At 46.4% G+C, this 18,854-nt stretch overlaps 1 protein-coding gene across 2 annotated transcripts; it reads left to right on the top strand.

Moving 5' to 3' along the window:
- The first annotated feature begins 3,667 nt into the window (after nt 1-3,667).
- LOC129534916 (uncharacterized) lies at nt 3,668-8,395 on the top strand. Of its 2 annotated transcripts, XM_088833876.1 has the most exons (5): nt 3,668-3,852; nt 4,239-4,446; nt 4,813-4,888; nt 5,021-5,233; nt 8,024-8,395. In XM_088833876.1, exons 2-5 carry the CDS (start codon nt 4,349-4,351, stop codon nt 8,381-8,383), a joined length of 747 nt encoding a protein of 248 aa, XP_088690002.1. In that variant the 5' UTR covers nt 3,668-3,852; nt 4,239-4,348; the 3' UTR covers nt 8,384-8,395. The 2 variants fall into 2 exon arrangements, with proteins under 2 accessions (XP_088690002.1, XP_088690001.1); XM_088833875.1 differs by having other exon boundaries at nt 4,813-5,233.
- The last annotated feature ends 10,459 nt before the right edge of the window (nt 8,396-18,854 follow it).

The raw sequence follows: 18,854 nt of genomic DNA, 5'->3' as shown, positions 1-18,854 counted from the left end.
GAGTACCTTGTTACCAGTACCTTAGTACCCACTGAGCCCTTTGTGTTTACTGCTTTGTTGCTGTGCCTGAAGTCCTTCTGAAATATATGTGTTCCACATCTTTTTGTTCTATGAGCTCTCTGACTTTATTTGAGAATATCTGTAACGAGACTGGGTCTAAAATTGGACTGGGTCTGAGTTACTTTGGTGTGGGTCCAATGTCAGGCTTGGTTTGACTTAAAGTGGACTAGGCTCAGTGTGAAGTCTCTGCTTTTTTTTTTTAAATAAAGGGGAAACCATTCATTTTTTTTAGACAAAGAGGTCTTCTGAGTCTAAAGATTGTGGAACTCCTCTATCTGTGACTCCAGCTAACTATATGTATAAAAATTATGGGCCCAGAACCTATGCTGAGTAAGTGAGTTAACCTTACCAAAGGTAGTCTTGAATTACAGAGGCCACAATTGGAAACTTATAAACTAAATAAGCTTATTTATGATGTGCCTTAGAGAAAAAGGAGTCCCAGACGTTTCAAAGACAATGAAACGTGTTTATGATTGGTATTCAAAAGTTTCTAGGACAAAATAAATCAAAATTTGCTTATCTAAAAGTGTTCAACAATGCTAGGAATATTTACGATTTGTCTTGGCTAGAACCTAATGATGGAGAAGGCAATGGAAAGCCACTCCAGTACTCTTGCCTAGAAAATCCCATGGATGGAGGAGCCTGGTAGGCTGCAGTCCGTGGGGTCGCTAAGGGTCAGACACGACTGAGAGACTTCACTTTCACTTTTGACTTTCACACATTGGAGAAGGAAATGGCAGCCCGCTCCAGTGTTCTTGCCTGGAGAATCCCTGGGACGGGGAAGCCTGGTGGGCTTCCGTCTATGGGGTCACAAAGAGTCGGACACGAATGAAGTGACTTAGCAGCAGCAGCAGCAGAACTTAATGATAAGATATTTGAAAGAATTTTTTTCTTTAAAAGGAACTCTTATGTCAGAAGCTGTCCATATTGGAGACTAATATGTAGTCCCTGATAGCAACTTTTTAAAGGCTTTCTTTCCTAAACTAAAATGCAACTGTGTCCAGAGGTAACATTCTGAAGCCTTCTGGAAAAACTTATTTAGATATCACAAAGACACACAGCTCTAAATCAAGCACATAGAAATCTTTTGATTTTCATCTTGTTAGGAGCCCTAACATCTGAGAAGCCAGGATAGGCCTGAGACCTTGCTTAGGCCTAAGTTTCGAATTCCTGGAGACAGGGTGGAGGCTAAGTTCACAGAAACTCCTCCCTAAGAAGATCCCGCCGGCGCCAAAATTAAGAAACTCTTCCCTAGAAAAGTCCCGCTGGCGCCAAAAATCAGGCCAATCAGAGGAAAAAGGGAAATCCCCCAGAAAAACCCCACGCGCATGAACTGGCCAATGAGCTTCTGCCAGCTTGATCTTTTGAACAAAAATAGGTGCTTATGTAATCTAAGACTATAAAAACAGCTGTGACCTGGGCTCGGGGCTCTTGTCCCACTCCACTGTGCTGGAGGAGGCATGAGCCCTAGCTCGAGCTAGAAATAAACCCCATTCTTGCTTTTGCATTGCTGCGAGTGTCTTATTCTACCAGTATGGGGGGACCGGACTCAGGGCATAACAATCTTACTTGAAAAATCTTCTCCCTGATATAAAGAAGCAAATTGAAGATACTGAAAGATTGTTGCTGAACTTAAAGACAACGGGATTCTTGGCCTCCAGAGCAGAAGAATTCAATCTGGGGTCAGAGACGAGGCTTGATTGCTCAGAGCTTTTGTGTAATAAAGTTTTATTAAAGTATCAAGGAGATAGAGAAAGCTTCTGACATAGGCATCAGAAGAGGGCAGAAAGAGCACCTCCCTTCTCCTCTTCAGCTGGATGTTATATCAGTTCAGTTCAGTTCAGTTCAGTCGCTCAGTCGTGTCCGACTCTCCGCGACCCCATGAATCACAGCACGCCAGGCCTCCCTGTCCATCACCTACTCCCGGAGTACACTCAAACTCATGTCCACAGAATCGGTGACGCCATCCAGCCATCTCATTTTCCGTCGTCCCCTTCTCCTCCCGCCCCCAACCTTTCCCAGCATCAGAGTCTTTTCCAGTGAGTCAACTCGTCACATGAGGTGGCCAAAGTATTGCAGTTTCAGCTTTAGCATCAGTCCCTCCAATGAACATCCAGGATTGATCTCCTTTAGAATGGACTGGTTGGATCTCCTTGCAGTATAAGGGACTCTCAAGAGTCTTCTCCAACACCACAGTTCAAAAGCATCGATTCTTCGGCGATCAGCCTTCTTCACAGTCCAACTCTCACATCCATACATGACAACAGGAAAAACCATTGCCTTGACTAGATGGACCTTGGTTGGCAAAGTAATGTCTCTGCTTTTTAATATACTATCAAGGTTGGTCATAACTTTCCTTCCAAGGAGCAAGCGTCTTTTAATTTCATGGCTGCAATCAGCATCTGCAGTGATTTTGGAGCCCAAAAAAACAAAGTCTGACACTGTTTCCACTGTTTTTCCATCTATTTCCCATGAAGTGATGGGACCAGATGCCATGATCTTTGTTTTCTGAATGTTATATAGTCACTAGCAATCTGTTAATGAAAGAAAGGAATGTCTTAAAACTCAGAATGGCACCAGGCCCCTCACCCATAAGATGCATTTTCGGATAATCTTGACACCAGAGGATTCCTCCCAGGCCATAAACTAATTAACTTGAATTTTGTAGAAGGGCAGATTACCATAGAAATAGTTTCATTTACATAGATTAGGGGAACAAAAGTCTGACTATAACATACTGGTTTGTCAAGTAGATTCTGAGCCATTAGGCAGAACCAACTTGAAGACAGAGTCTGGGGTAAATGCCTAGTACATTAACATAGCTTAAGACCAACATTTCCATAAGAAAAATGCTTTGGTTAACTCAAGGTTTGAGAATAACTTCAGGTGAAACCAGGTGTCATTATGGCAACACAGTATTTTAAAAGAAATCTCCTTTTAAATTTGTATAGAGAAGAAAAAATAATATTGCTAGTTTGTTTCCTCCTGCTGCTTAAGAGAGATAAAAATGTCTGACACTTGCAGGCTATTTCCTCCATTTGGAGACCCCTGGCCTCCCTGCCTGTTATCCTGTCAATACTATAGTTAAATGAGTGGGGTCATCCCCTTGATATTATTCAAGCTACTACCCTATTCTTTCAGGAATTAAAAACTGTCTTGCAAATCAAGTCTTCACAAGAACAAAAATGCTGCTTTAGAAGCAATTCAAGCTAAGCTACTGTTTGTACTTATCCTAAGGGAGAAAAGTACTATGCACTGTTTATTAATTCCAGGGGGAGACAATTCTATCTACTGCATATTGATATCAGAGTTGCAAAAAAGAACACAACATGAAATACCCCCTCCCCCCGCCTTGAGAACGTTAACCCAAAGAAAGGCCCACACCCAGGCATTCCTGGAACTTGAGCAACCGAAAAGCGCCTTGCCGAAAGAAAAACAACCCCACCCCGGAGGCTCATATTTCGCAAGGAAAGTCCCTGAGCTGCATTCATTCCCCTGACCTTTAAACGAGCCAATCATGTACCTACCTGTGTGATATGTTAATTACGTGGTTTTTGGCTTTAAAACCTGTCTGTAACTGTTGCTAGGGGTCCTCTGCTCACTTCAGGTGCGGAGGGCCCGTTTGCGCAAATGCTCAATAAAAATCCTCTTGCTGATTGCATCTGTCGGCATGGTGCTTGGGTCCCAGGGTCGCCCACCCAGACATTGGTCTGGCCTAAGGCCGGCCCAACATTTTGGGGGCTCGTCCGGGATCGGGACGACCCACGGGCTCAATCACAGGACTGGCAGTAGGTAAGACTGGGCCCCTTAATGTTCTTTTGTCTATGTCGTATGTCGTGTGTTTAATTGAATATGAATTGCGCCTGCAGGACCTGAATCTGTTTCTGTTCGGGCCGGTGGGGGAAGCAGACATGCCTTGAGACCCCCGGTCCCACTCTGGAGCCTAACTCTCGAGTGATCTGGGAGAGGGAGGGAGACCATGTCACCCTCCTCTCCAGGGACGGCTCGCTGCCGCTCCCATCTGATATTGCTTTCTCGTTTTGGTACCAATTTTCCGGTGCGCGCCCGGTATTGTCATTTGTGTTTATTTGTGTGATCTGTATTGTCTTCTTCGTTCTCCTTTTTACGGTGCACCAACCCCCTGCCCCCATGGGACAAACTATAACTACCCCTCTCAGCCTCACTCTAGGACACTGGAAAGAAGTCGTTGGCTGAGCCCGCAACCTGTCGGTCGAAGTGAAAAAACGAAAGTGGACCACCTTATGCTCCTCAGAGTGGCCAACCTACAATGTCGGGTGGCCACAAGAGGGGACTTTTAATATTGATATTATCTTTCACGTCAAAGCCTTGGTATTTCAACCGGGGCCCCATGGACATCCTGACCAGGTACCCTACATCGTGGTTTGGGAAGATCTTACTCAGAACCCACCCCCTTGGATAAAATATTTAATCCCTCTTCGAGAAGCTCCGAACCCTAACCCCCCCTCCCCCCTCCTACAACTCCTCTTATCCCCCTCCCTTCCCCCGCTTCCACCCTTTGCCCTTTAAAACTTCCTGAAACAAAACCAAAACCAAAACCTCCCGTCCTCCCAGGAGACCAGACAGCCTATTTCTCCTAGACTCCCCTCCCCCTTACGCTCAGCCCCAACTGGCCCATCCGGAACCATAACCCCCACCTACCGCTCCCCAGCTCCCGTCCCCCGATTCCATGCAGGCGGAGGGAGAAACCCTTACTAGCCCTCCGCTCTCCAGCCGACTCCGCCTCCTGCGAGAGCATGGAAAAGAGTCGGAAGATCTCTGGACCACCCAGGCGTTTCCCCTCCGATCGGTGGGTGACCAGATGCAGTACTGGCCGTTCTCTACATCTGACCTCTATAACTGGAAGACTCACAACCCCTCCTTCTCCCAAGACCCCCAGGCATTAACAGGATTAATTGAATCGATTCTGTTGACCCACCAGCCGACCTGGGATGACTGCCAACAACTCCTGCAGACTCTCCTCACGACAGAGGAGAGGCAACGCGTCTACCTCGAAGCCTGCAAAAACCTCCCCGGGGCAGATGGGAGACCAACCCAACTGCCTAATGAGATTGAGGACGTGTTCCCCTTGACCCGCCCGACCTGGGACTACAATACGGCTGCTGGTAGGGAGCGGCTCCATCTCTATCGCCAGGTACTCCTAGCGGGTCTCAAAGGGGCAGGGAGACGCCCCACCAATTTGGCAAAGTACGTGCTATAATGCGGGGAAAGGATGAGACGCCTGCGGGGTTTCTAGAGAGACTAATTGAGGGTTATCGTATGTATACCCCATTTGACCCCCTAGCTGAAGACAGACAGCCCGACATAATTATGTCTTTCATCGGGCAGTCGGCCTCAGATATTCGTAACAAGTTACAGCGGCTAGAGGGGTTACAGGGATATACTCTTCAAGACTTGGTAAAAGAGGCAGAAAAAATTTACAACAAGAGAGAAACTCCAGAAGAAAGAGAAGAGAGGTTCCATAGAGAACAGGAAGAAAGAGAGGATAAAATAGATAAAAAACGCAGTAAAGAGCTGACTAAGATATTGGCCACCGTAGTACAGAGTTCAGGGCAGAATAGGTCAGGACAGATTAGGGACCTGGGAGACAAAAGAAAGCGCCAGGTCGACAGAGATCAATGTGCATATTGCAAAGAGAGAGGACATTGGGTTAAAGACTGCCCAAAGAAGACCCAACCTCAGGGGCCCAAGAAAAAGCTCATCCCTGTCTTGTCCCTAGAAGATGAAGACTAGGGGCGTCAGGGCGAGGGCCCCCCCCCCCGAGCCCCGGATAACCCTTGATGTGGGGGGGCCAACCAGTAACCTTTGTGGTTGACACGGGAGCCCAACATCCGGTTCTGACAGAGGCAAAAGGACCCCTGAGCTCTAAAACGTCGTGGGTTCAAGGAGCAACAGGGGGCAAACTGTACCGATGGACAACTGAACGGAAGGTCCACCTGAGTACCGGACAGCCCTCAGAGCCAGCCCATTTTTGCCTTTGAATGGAAAGACCCCGAAGCAGGGATTTCAGGGCAACTCACATGGACAAGATTGCCACAGGGGTTCAAAAATTCCCCCACCTTGTTCGACGAGGTCCTACACCACGACCTGGCTGACTTCCGGACGGACCATCCAGATCTCGTCCTCCTACAATACGTGGATGATCTGCTTCTGGCCAGCAAAACCAAACAGGACTGTATGGCAGGTACAGGGGCCCTGCTTCAGAGGTTGGGAGAGCTGGGGTACCGAGCCTCTGCTAAAAAGGCTCAGATATGCCAGCAGCGAGTGACCTACTTGTGGTACCTCCTGGAGGGGGGTCAAAGATGGCTAAGTGAGGGACGAAAAAAGGCCGTGGCTCTAATCCCGATGCCCACCAATGCCAGAGGGCTACGGGAATTCCTCGGGAGTGCTGGGTTCTGTCGCCTCTGGATACCGGGGTTTGTGGAATTGGCGGCCCCCTTATATCCTCTCACCAAGGCAAATGTGCCCTACCACTGGGGAGAAAAACAACAACTGGCATTCGAACAGATAAAAAGGGCCCTACTGACTGCTCCCGCGTTAAGCCTCCCAGATGTGACTTAGCCCTTCACCCTCTATGTTGATGAACGAGAGGGAATAGCTAAGGGAGTTTTGACTCAAACCCTTGGGCCATGGAAAAGACCTGTGGCCTATTTCTCAAAAAAACTGGACAATGTGGTGTCAGGATGGCCTCCATGCCTCCCCATGATAGCCGCGGTGGTGGTTCTAATAAAAGACTCTGACAAATTAACTTTTGGCCAGCCCCTCACTGTGGTGGCCCCCTATGCCGTAGAGACTGTCATCCGCCAGCCCCCTGACCGATGGCTCTCTAACGCCCGAGTCACTCATTATCAGGCCATGCTTCTAAACCCGGAGCGAGTGCGGTTTGGGACATCCACCTCTCTAAACCCAGCCACTCTGCTTCCTGATTCCGACTCCCCATCCCCGGTCCCACATGACTGTCACCAGATCCTTGCAGAAGTCCACAGTACCCGGGAAGACTTAAAAGACCAGCCCTTGCCGGATGCCGAGATGACCTGGTATACCGACGGCAGCAGTTTCCTACAAGACGTGCCCGAGGCCACCCAGATGCCGGAACAGTTCCTCCTCGAATATTCGGACGACGACCTGCAAACCGCCCAGCAATTAGGGGCCAGATACGATGAGCAACTGAAGGCCTGGAAACTTCAAGAAAAGACGATCCTGCCTGTCTCCACCAATGGACCCACCTCGGACACAAAAAGCTAAAGACACTGCTCCAAACAAAGGAGCAGACTTACTACATTCCTAAACTCAACTCCTTGGTCCAGCAGGTAACTGAGGCCTGTGTCCCTTGTGCTAAGGTAAATGCCAAACACCTTAATATGCCGGAAGGGACCCGAATAAGGGGAGAACGCCCCGGGACAAATTGGGAAATAGATTTCACCGAAATCAAACCAGGCAAATACAATAACAAATACCTCCTAGTGTTCGTCGACACCTTTTCAGGATGGACAGAAGCCTTCACTACCAGACGAGAAACTGCCCAGGTGGTCGTCAAAAAAATCCTGGAAGACATCTTTCCCCGGTTCGGCTTGCCCAAGGTAATAGGGTCAGATAATGGCCCGGCCTTTGTCTCCCAGGTAAGTCAGTTGGTGGCCAAGATACTGGGGATAAATTGGAAATTACATTGTGCTTACAGGCCCCAGAGCTCAGGACAGGTAGAACGGATGAATAGAACACTTAAAGAGACCTTGACAAAATTAGCTTTGGAGACTGGCACTAGAGACTGGGTCCAACTCCTTCCTATGGCTCTGTTCCGGGTCCGGAATACCCCGGCCTGGCATGGATTAACCCCCTTCGAGATCCTCTATGGTAGCCTCCCCCCCCCCCAACGACCTTGCTAGAACCCACTATTGACTCCCTGGCTAATACTCCCGGTTTGCAGGACCGGATAAAAGTGCTCCAGATCGTCCAGTGCCAAGTCTGGAAGACCCTTGCCGAGGTCTACCACCCCAGGGACATCGTCATCCCCCATCAGTTCCAGACCGGGGACTCTGTCTACGTCCGGAGACACCAGTCTAAAACTCTTGAACCCCACTGGAAAGGACCATTGACCGTGCTTTTGACCACCCCAACGGCCCTAAAAGTAGATGGAATCGCTGCTTGGATCCATTCCTCACGCGTTAAGCGTGCCCCTCCATCACACTCCACCGACGACGGCCCAGACAGCCCAGACAGACCGCCCCGATGGAAACTCCAGCGCTCTCAAAATCCACTCAGGATAAGACTCTCAAAGATTGCATAACAGCAGTTTTTACAATTTTGAGTTTCCTGTCCCCTGTGTCCCTCACTAACCCCCATGCCCCAAAACTACTAACCTGGCAGGTGCTGACCTCTGGGGGTGATGTAATCTGGTCAACAAATAAGACTGCCCCCGTAGGGACATGGTGGCCCAACTTGTACCCTGATTTGTGCAGACTGGCTATAGGAAACCCTGACCCATGGGACCTAGAAGGCCACGACCCCAATGCTCAGGCACCCACCGAGCAAAACGGGTGGGCCCGTAGGGCAGGATGCAACTCCCCCAACAGAAGAGCCATGCTGAGTACTCTCCCCTTCTATGTCTGCCCTGGGTATCACAGAGATCGCGGGCTTAATCCCCAATGCGGAGGAGGAGAGTACTTCTATTGTAAGAGCTGGGGGTGCAAGACCACGGGGGACACATTGGAATCCCTCCTCCACCTGGGATTATATTACTGTCAAAGCCAACTACACCCATCCTCCCCCTCCCGAGGGCACAGACGAACCACTAGACCACAACCCCTCAAGCTGCAAGACATGGTGCCACCCCCTATGGGTATCATTTACAGAAAAGGGACACGTGTAGGAAAGCCTCCCCCAAGATATCAGGGGCTCTGTAACACTACAGCAGGCCAGATATGTTCCTCCTCCTACCTTGTACCCCCGCCCGGAATGTGGTGGGCTTGTAACAAGGGCCTCACCCCTTGTATATCAACCCAGGTTTTAAACCAGTCAAATGATTTCTGTATCATGGTACAGATCATGCCCCGAATATTTTACCACCCTGCCAGGACTCTAGAAAAACAATATGACAGCCATCCCTCTCGTTCCCGACGCGAACCTATCTCTTTGACCCTTGCCGTCATGTTGGGACTGGGAGTTGCAGCTGGGGTAGGTACCGGGGCTACTGCCCTGGTACAGGGATCCCAACGCTATTTACAGCTTCAGGCTGCTGTAGACGAAGACCTCCGGACCCTAGAACAGTCTGTCTCTAAATTAGAACAGTCCCTTACCTCTCTCTCCGAAGTAGTTCTGCAGAATAGAAGGGGTTTAGACCTACTGTTCCTAAAAGGAGGGGGACTGTGCGCAGCCTTGGGAGAAGAATGCTGCTTTTACGCAGACCACTCTGGGGTAGTTAGAGACTCCCTGGCCAAACTTAGGAGCAGGCTCGACAAATGGCAGAGAGAAAGAGAAGCCCAGCAGAATTGGTTTGAAGGCTGGTTCAACCGATCCCCTTGGATGACCACGTTGATCTCCGCCGTGTTAGGCCCTTTAGCTATCCTGCTACTATTACTAACCTTCGGTCCCTGCATCCTTAACCGACTTCTAGGGTTTATCCGGGACAGGCTGTCTGTTACCCAAGCCTTGGTACTAACCCAGCAATACCAAGGCTTAAAAGCCACAGAATCAGAAATTCTCTGAGATTTTAAGGTTAAAATCTGTCCACACCAAGAGGAGGGAATGAAATACTCCCTCCCCCCCTTGAGAACGTTAACTCAAAGAAAGGCCCACACCCAGGCATTCCTGGAACTTGAGCAACCGAAAAGCGCCTTGCCGAAAGAAAAACAGCCCCACCCCGGAGGCTCATATTTCGCAAGGAAAGTCCCTGAGCTGCATTCCCCTGACCTTTAAACGAGCCAATCATGTACCTACCTGTGTGATATGTTAATTACGTGGTTTTTGGCTTTAAAACCTGTCTGTAACTGTTGCTAGGGGTCCTCTGCTCACTTCAGGTGCGGAGGGCCCGTTTGCGCAAACGCTCAATAAAAATCCTCTTGCTGATTGCATCTGTTGGTGTGGTGCTTGGGTCCCAGGGTCGCCCACCCAGACGTTGGTCCGGGCTGAGGCCGGCCCAACAAACATAGTTAAATGCTGCTTTGTTTATATAAAAGAAATACAGAGTAAGATCAACTTTCATAATAAGTATCAATCCCACATGATCAATGGGTCTCTTTTAAGAGTCAACACAGGACAACTGGTCTATATGCATCCCTCTCGTGCTGTAGTGGAAAAACCCTGTCCCATTCCAGCAAAGGATAGATATGCTACAAGATGCACACAATTTACAAACAAAGGAATACTCAGAAAGTTAACCAAGGAGAGACATACCCACAGAAGGTACTAAGTCCTGCACAAGTTGATTGGCTTTTTGTCTCTTGGTGAGGGTTGAGAGACAGTACATGAGACTGGCTTCCCCAAAATTTTAAATAAGACACTAAAACATTAGTTATTGAGCGTAGTTTTTTGTTGTTGTTGTTGTAGTTTGTTTTGTTTTTGTTTTTTACTTTTGGCTTCTTGTTGCAGAGGAACTAAATGTATTAAGGTCCATCAATAAACATGCTTGGGCCACATTCAAAAACTTGCTATGAGGAAGAATTGCTTTAAAAATTATGAAATGTATTTCTAAATTTTCAGATCTCCAAAATGATTACGAAATAGTCCACAGTTGCTTACTTGGTAAAGTTTCTAGCAGTTAAGAATTTTAATCAATAAATATAATTAAAACTACCAGAAAAAAAAAAAAACTTTGTGTACCACAAAAGTAGTGTGCATTTTTGGTGAAAAGAAAAGATGAACAAAGTGTGAAGTTAGGAGTTTTTAACTGAATTAGAAATATAAAGAAGAACTAAATAGAGACGAAGAATACAACTGAAAAAAATAATGCACTAGTAGATACAGAGCAATGAATTAGCAAGTTGGTAGACAAAGTAGTGGAAATCAATGAAGCTAAACAGAAAAAATAAAAATGTAGGAAAATAAATGAAGACAGTATAAGAGATTATTGAGACAGCATCATGCATGCAAACATTTGAATTTATAGCTATCCCAGAAAGTGAAGAGAGTGAAAGGGGAAGAGAATATATTTGAAGACAAAATAGGTGAAAGCTTCTCTATCCTAGAAAAGGAAACATTCAGGCCCAGAAAGCACAGAGAGTCCCAAACAGGATCAATGCAAAGAGGACCACACCAAGAACATCATAATTGAAATAGCAAAGTTAAAGATAAACAGAGAATATGAAAGTGACAGTGAAAGTTGCTCAGTCGTGTCAGACTCCTTGCGACCCCATGGGCTATACAGTCCATGGAATTCTCCAGGCCAGTATACTGGAGTGGGTAGCCTTTCCCTTCTCCAGGAGAACTTCCCAGCCCAGGGATCGAACCCAGGTCTCCCGCATTGCAGGCAGATTCTTCACCAATGAGCCACCAGGGAGTATGAAAACCACCATGGAAAAGCAACAAGTTCCATACAAGGGAACTCCCATAAAGCTGACTTTTTTTGGCTAACTTGTCAGTAGAAACTCTGCAGTCCTGAAGGGAGTAACATGATATATTTAAAGTGATGAAAAAGTCCAGGACCAGCATGCTTCACAGGTTACTTCTATCAAATATTTAGAGAACTAACACCTATACTCCTCCAACAATTCAAAAATTTGCAAACGAAGGAATTCCACACTCCTTTTTCAAGGTTCAGTTCAGTTCAGTTCAGTCGCTCAGTTGTGTCCAACTCTTTGCGACCCCATGAAACACAGCACGCCAGGTCGCCCTGTCCAACACCAACTGCTGGAGTTCACTCAAACTCATGTCCACAGAGTCAGTGATTCCATCCAGCCATCTCATTCTCTGTCGTCCCCTTCTCCTCCCGTCCCCAATCCTTCCCAGCATCAGAGTCTTTTCCAGTGAGTCAACTCGTCGCATGAGGTGGCCAAAGTATTGCAGTTTCAGCTTTAGCATCAGTCCCTCCAATGAACATCCAGGATTGATCTCCTGTAGAATGGACTGGTTGGATCTCCTTGCAGTCCAAGGGACTCTCAAGAGTCTTCTCCAGCACCACAGTTCAAAAGCATCAATTCTTCGGCAATCAGCTTTCTTCACAGTCCAACTCTCTCACATCCATACATGACCACAGGAAAAACCATAGCCTTGACTAGACGGACCTTTGTTGGCAAAGTAATGTCTCTGCTTTTTAATATGCTATCTAAGTTGGCCACCTCATGCGACGAGTTGACTCACTGGAAAAGACTCTGATGCTGGCAGGGATTGGGGGCGGGAGGAGACGGGGACGACAGAGAATGAGATGGCTGGATGGCATCACCGACTCGATGGACATGAGTTTGAGTGAACTCCGGGAGTTGGTGATGGACAGAGAGGCCTGGTGTGCTGTGATTCATTGGGTTGCGGAGAGTCGGACATGACTGAGTGACTGATCTTATCTGATCTGATCTTTGGCTGCAAATAATATAATCAATCTGATTTCGGTGTTGACCATCTGGTGATGTCCATGTGTAGAGCCTTCTCTTTTGTTGTTGAAATAGGTTGTTTGCTATGACCAGTGTGTTCTGTTGGCAAAACTCTATTAACCTTTTCCCTGCTTCATTCTATACTCCAAGGCCAAATATGCCTGTTGCTCCAGGTATTTCTTGACTTCCTACTTTTGCATTCCAGTCCCCTATAATGAAAAGGACATTTCCTTTGGGTTTTAATTCTAGAAGGTCTTGTAGGTCTTCATAGAACTGTTCAACTTCAGCTTCTTCAGCATTACTGGTTGGGACTCAGGCTTGGATTACTGTGATATTGAATGCTTTGCCTTGGAAAAGAACAGAGATCATTCTGTCATTTTTGAGATTTCATCCAAGTACTGCATTTCAGACTCTTGTTTACTATGATGGCTACTCCACTTCTTCTAAGGGATTCTCGCCCACAGCAGTAGACATAATGGTCATCTGAGTTAAATTCACCCAATCTAGTCCATTTTAGTTCACTGATTCCTAAAATGTCGATGTTCACTCTTGCCATCTCCTGTTTGACCACTTCCAATTTGCCTTGATTCATGGACCTAACTTCCCAGGTTCCTATGCAATATTGCCCTTCACAACATCGACTTTACTTCCACCACATCCACACCTGTTGTTTTTGCTTTGCTGTGTCTCTTTATTCTTTCTGTAGTTATTTCTACACTGATCTCCAGTAGCATATTAAGCTCCTACCGAACTGAGGAGTCAACTCGTCGCATGAGGTGGCCAAAGTATTGGAGTTTCAGCTTTAGCATCAGTCCTTCCAATGAACACCCAGGATTGATCTCCTTTAGAATGGACTGGTTGGATCTCCTAGCAGTACAAGGGACTCTCAAGAGTCTTCTCCAACACCACAGTTCAAAAGCATCAATTCGGGGTGGGAGAAGAAGGGGACGACCGAGAATGAGATGGCTGGATGGCATCACCGACTCTGTGGACATGAGTTTGAGTGAACTGCGGGAGTTGGTGATGGACAGGGAGGCCTGGCGTGCTGTGATTCATGGGGTCGCGGAGAGTCGGACACGACTGAGGGACTGAACTGAACTGAACTGACCTGAGGAGTTCATCTTTCAGTGTCCTATCTTTTTGCCTTTTCATATTGTACACTGGATTCTCAAGGCAAGAATACTGAAGTGGTTTGCCATTCCCTTCTCTAGTGGACCACGTTCTGTCAGAACTCTCCACCATGACCCATCCATCTTTGGTGGCCCTACACAGCATGGCTCATAGTATTTTTGAGTTAGACAAGGCTGTGATCCATGTGATCAGATTGGTTAGTTACCTGTGATTGGGGTTTTCAGTCTGTCTGCCCTCTGATGAAGAAGGATAAGAGGCTTATGGAAGCTTCCTAATGGGAGAGACTGACTGTGGGTGAAGTTGAGTCTTGTTCTGATGGGCCGGGCCATGCTCAGTAAACCGTTAATCCAATTATATGTTGATGGGTGAAGCTGTGATTCCTCTCTGTTATTTCAGTTCAGTTCAGTTCAGTCGCTCAGTCGTGTCCGACTCTTTGCGATCCCATGAATCACAGCACGCCAGGCCTCCCTGTCTATCACCAACTCCCAGAGTACACTCAGACTCATGTCCATCGAGTCGGTGATGCCATCCAGCCATCTCATTCTCTGTCGCCCCCTTCTCCTCCCGCCCCCAACCTTTCCCAGCATCAGAGTATTTTCCAGTGAGTCAACTCGTCGCATGAGGTGGCCAAAGTATTGGAGTTTCAGCTTTAGCATCAGTCCTTCCAATGAACACCCAGGATTGATGTCTTTTAGAATGGACTGGTTGGATCTCCTTGCAGTATAAGGGACTCTCAAGAGTCTTCTCCAGCACCACAGTTCAAAAGCATCAATTCTTCAACGATTCTTCTTCACAGTCCAACTCTCACATCCATACATGACCACGGGAAAAACCATAGCCTTGCCTAGACGGACCTTGGTTGGCAAAGTAATGTCTCTGCTTTTTAATATGCTATCTAGGCTGGGCATAACTTTCATTCCAAGGAGTAAGCGTCTTTTAATTTCCTGACTGCAGTCAGCATCTGCAGTGATTTTGGAGCCCCAAAAAATAAAGTCTGACACGGTTTCCACTGTTTCCCCATCTATCTCCCATGAAGTGATGGGACCAGATGCCATGGTCTTCTTCTGAATGTTGAGCTTCAAGCCAACCTTTTCACTCTCCTCTTTCACTTTCATCAAGAGTCTTTTGAGTTCCTCTTCACTTTCTGCCATAAGGGTGGTGTCATCTGCATATCTGAGGTTACTGATATTTCTCTCAGCCATCTTGATTCCAACTTGTACTTCTTCCAGCCCAGGGTTCCTCATGATGTACTCTGCATATAAGTTAAATAAGCAGGGTGACAATATACAACCACTTGGAGCCAAACTATGGTGGAGGTAATGAAGATAATGGCAACCCCCTTCAAAATGCCCCATGTATGCACTGCTACACTCAGTGCCCAAAACCCTGCAGCAGGCCACCACCGACTCACGCCTCTGCCAGAGACTCCTGGGCAAGTTTGGGTCAGTCTCTTCTGAAGTCACTGCTCCTTTCTCCTAGGCCCTGGTGCACACAAGGTTCTGTTTGTAACCTCCAAGAGTCTATTTCTCCAGCCCTGTGTAAGTTTTGGTGGCTATGGACCTCCTCCACGAAGGCTTATGCTATACCCAAGTCTTCTGCTGCCAGCCCAAGTCTGCTGCAGCCAGCCCAAGTCTGCTTCACCCAGCTATACCCAAGCCTGCTGCACCCATAGCCTCTGCCTCTGTGGCAGTTCACTGTTGACCCATACTTCCCCAAACACAGGAGACACTCAAAAACAGTTCTGTTTCAGTCTCTGTGGGGTCTCTCGTACCTGCTGTGCGCAAGTTTTGTTTGAGCCCTCTGAGAGTCTCTGGCGGGTATGGGGTTTGATTCTGCCTCTCTTACTGTCTTACTGGGGCTTCTCCTTTGCCCTTGGATGTGGCGTGTCTCCTTAAAGTTGCTCCAACATTGTGCAGCTGCTGTTTCATTGACTACTGTCTTGCTGGGGCTTCTCTGCCTTTGGACTTGGGGTATCTCTTCACAGCTACTCCAGCCCTGCACAGCTGCCACTCCAGGGCCACACAGATTTATAAAAGTCAGAGGAACCAGAGGTCAAATTGCCAACATCTATTGGATCATCAAAAAAGCGAGAGAATTCGAGAAAAACATCTATTTCTGCTTTATTGACTGTGCCAAAGCCTTTGACTATGTGGATCACAATGAACTGTGGAAAATTCTTAAAGAGATGGGAATACCAGACCTCCTGACCTGCCTGTTGAGAAATCTGTATGGAGGTCAAGAAGCAACAGTTAGAACTAGACATGGAACAACAGACTGGTTCCAAATAAGGAAAGGAGTACTTCAAGGCTGTATATTGTCACCCTGCTTGAAAAGTGAAAATGAAGTCGCTCTGTCATATCTGGCTCTTTGCGAACCCATGGACTGTAGCTTACCATGCTCCTCCATCCATGGGATTTTCCAGGCAAGAGTACTGGAGTGGGTTGCCATTTCCTTCTCCAGAAGATATTCCCAACCCAGGAATCAAACCCTGGTCTCCCACATTGTAGGCAGACGTTGTACTGTCTGAGCTGTCACCCTGCTTATTTAACTTATATGCAGAGTACATCATGAGAAATGCTGAGTTGTATGAAGCACAAGCTGGAATCAAGATTGCTGACAGAATCAGTAACCTCAGTTATGCACATGACACCACCCTTATGTAAGAAAGTGAAGAAGAACTAAAGAGTCTCCTGAAGAAAGTGAAAGAAGGGAGTGAAAAATTTGGCTTAAAACTCAACATTCAGAAAACTAAGATCATGCCATCTGGTCCCATCACTTCATGGCATATAGATGGGGAAACAGTGACAGACTTTATTTTGGGGGGCTCCAAAATCACTGCAGATGGTGACTGCAGCCATGAAATTAAAACACCTTTGCTCTTTGAAAGAAACATTATGATCAACCTTGACAGCATATTAAAAAGCAGAGACATTACGTTGTCAACAAAGGTCTGTCCAGTCAATGATACGGATTTTCCAGTAGTCGTGTATGGATGTGAGAGTTGGACTATAAAGAAAACTGAGCACCAAAGAATTGATGGTTTTGAACTGTGGTGTTGGAGAAGACTCTTGAGAGTCCCTTGGACTGCAAGGAGATCCAACCAGCCCATCCTAAAGGAAATCAGTCGTGAATATTCTTTGGAAGGACTGATGCTGAAGCATCAGTCTCCAATACTTTGGAGAAACTCCAATACTTTGGCTACCTGATGCGAAGAACCGACTCATTTGAAAAGACCCTGATGCTGGGAAAGATTGAAGGCAAGAGGAGAAGGGGAAGACAGAGGATGAGATGTTTGAATGTCATCACTGAACCAACGGAGATGAGTTTGAGTAAACTCTGGATGGAGGCCTGGGATGCTGCAGTCCATGGGGTCACAAAGATTTGGACACGACTGAGAGACTGAACTGACTGACAATAATCCCACAGCTAACATCATACTAAGTGGTGAAAAGCTGAAAGCATTTCCCCTAAGACCAGGAACAAGACAAGGATGTCCCCTTCTCCCACATTCATTCAATGTAGTATTGAAAGTCCTAGCCACTGAAATTAGAAAAGAAAAAGAAATAAAAAGAATATTAATGGGAGATGAAGAAGTAAAACTGTCACTGTTGGTGGATGGTGTGATACTTTACATAGAAAAGTCTTAAATCACCCCTGAAAAACTGCTAATAAATTCAGTAAATTTGCAGGTTACAAAATTATTATACAGAAATAAATTTCATTTCTATACACTAACAGAAACTAATAGAGAAATTAAGAAAACAATCTCATTTGCCATCACATCAAAAAGAATAAAATACCTAGGAATAAACCTACCTAATGAGGCAAAAAACCTGTAACTATAAGATACTGATGAAAGAAATTGGATACAACAAATGAAATGATATACCACTTTCAGGTATTGGAGAAAGTTAATGTTGCTAAAAGAATCATATTTCCCAAAGCAATGAATTTATTTAATGTAATCCCTATCCAAATACCAAAGGAATTTTTCATGGAACTAGAAAAAAAAATTTAAACTTTGCATAGAATCACAGAAGACTTCAAACAGCCAAAGAAACATTGAGAATAAACAGAGCTGAAGGTATCACACTTGCTAAATTCACAGTGCTACAAAGTTACGGGGGAAAAAATAAAAAGGTGTATTCCTGGTATTTGTTGTTGTTGTTGTTTTTCAGTTGCTAAGTCATGTGTGACTGCTTGCAACTCCATGGACTGCAGCATGCCAGGACTCCCTGTCCCTCACTATCTCCCAGAGTTTGCCCAAGTTCATGTCCATTGAGTCGTTGATGCCATCCAACCATCTTATCCTCTACACCCTCTTCTCCTTTTGCCTTCAATGATTCCCAGGATCAGGATCTTTTCCATTGAGTCGGCTCTTTGTGTCAGGTGGCCGAAGTATTGTTACTGGTATAAAAACATACCAATAGATCAGTGGATCATATTGGGAGCCCAGAAATAAATCCATGCACTTATGGTCAGTTAATTTATGACACAGTAGGCAAAAGTATAAAATGAAGAATAAAGCAATTCTTCAATAAACCGCACTGGAGAAACAGGAGATGTAGTTTCCTTTAAAAATCTAGGAATACTACTACAATATCATAAAGTAGTTAGCTTCCAATTAAAATAAATTAATTAATGTTTTAAAAAAAGAAAATACAGGATCGGCACATAGTGAAGGGAAGTCCTCCGTTGGTGCTCTTGGCTGGCTCTTCGCATTTCCCTGGTCTCCTGTGCTGGTAGCCCTCACTTCCCGAGCAAGGCAAGGCTGAGTGGTGGGCTCTCTGGCCACCTGGGCCCCAGGACAAAGCACTGTCCCCTTGCTGAGCTGACCTGCAGTGGGGGAGGTGACGCCTACCTGACGCCCACCTAGAATCCTGGTGATGCACTCTCGCACCTTCCCCGAGCCAGATGCTCAGGATCCCAGTGGCTTTTTCTGCCAGAACCATGGCACGAGTCTAAACACATGCAACCACACTTGAGCAGTACTTTACAATAACCAAGATACTTCCATTTAGGTAGTATTCTCTACACTGGTTCTGTCATTATAGTAAGGAAAGAGATATGTTAGGATAGGATTACATGGGACTTATTTTCTTACTA

The sequence above is a fragment of the Moschus berezovskii genome, chromosome X (assembly GCF_049115385.1).
Source record: "Moschus berezovskii isolate FMDL1 chromosome X, NW_MosBer_1.0, whole genome shotgun sequence".
In the NCBI taxonomy this organism is placed as follows: domain Eukaryota; kingdom Metazoa; phylum Chordata; class Mammalia; order Artiodactyla; family Moschidae; genus Moschus; species Moschus berezovskii.
Note: the sequence above shows the minus strand (reverse complement) of the source record. Positions and strands in the feature narration are given on the sequence as shown.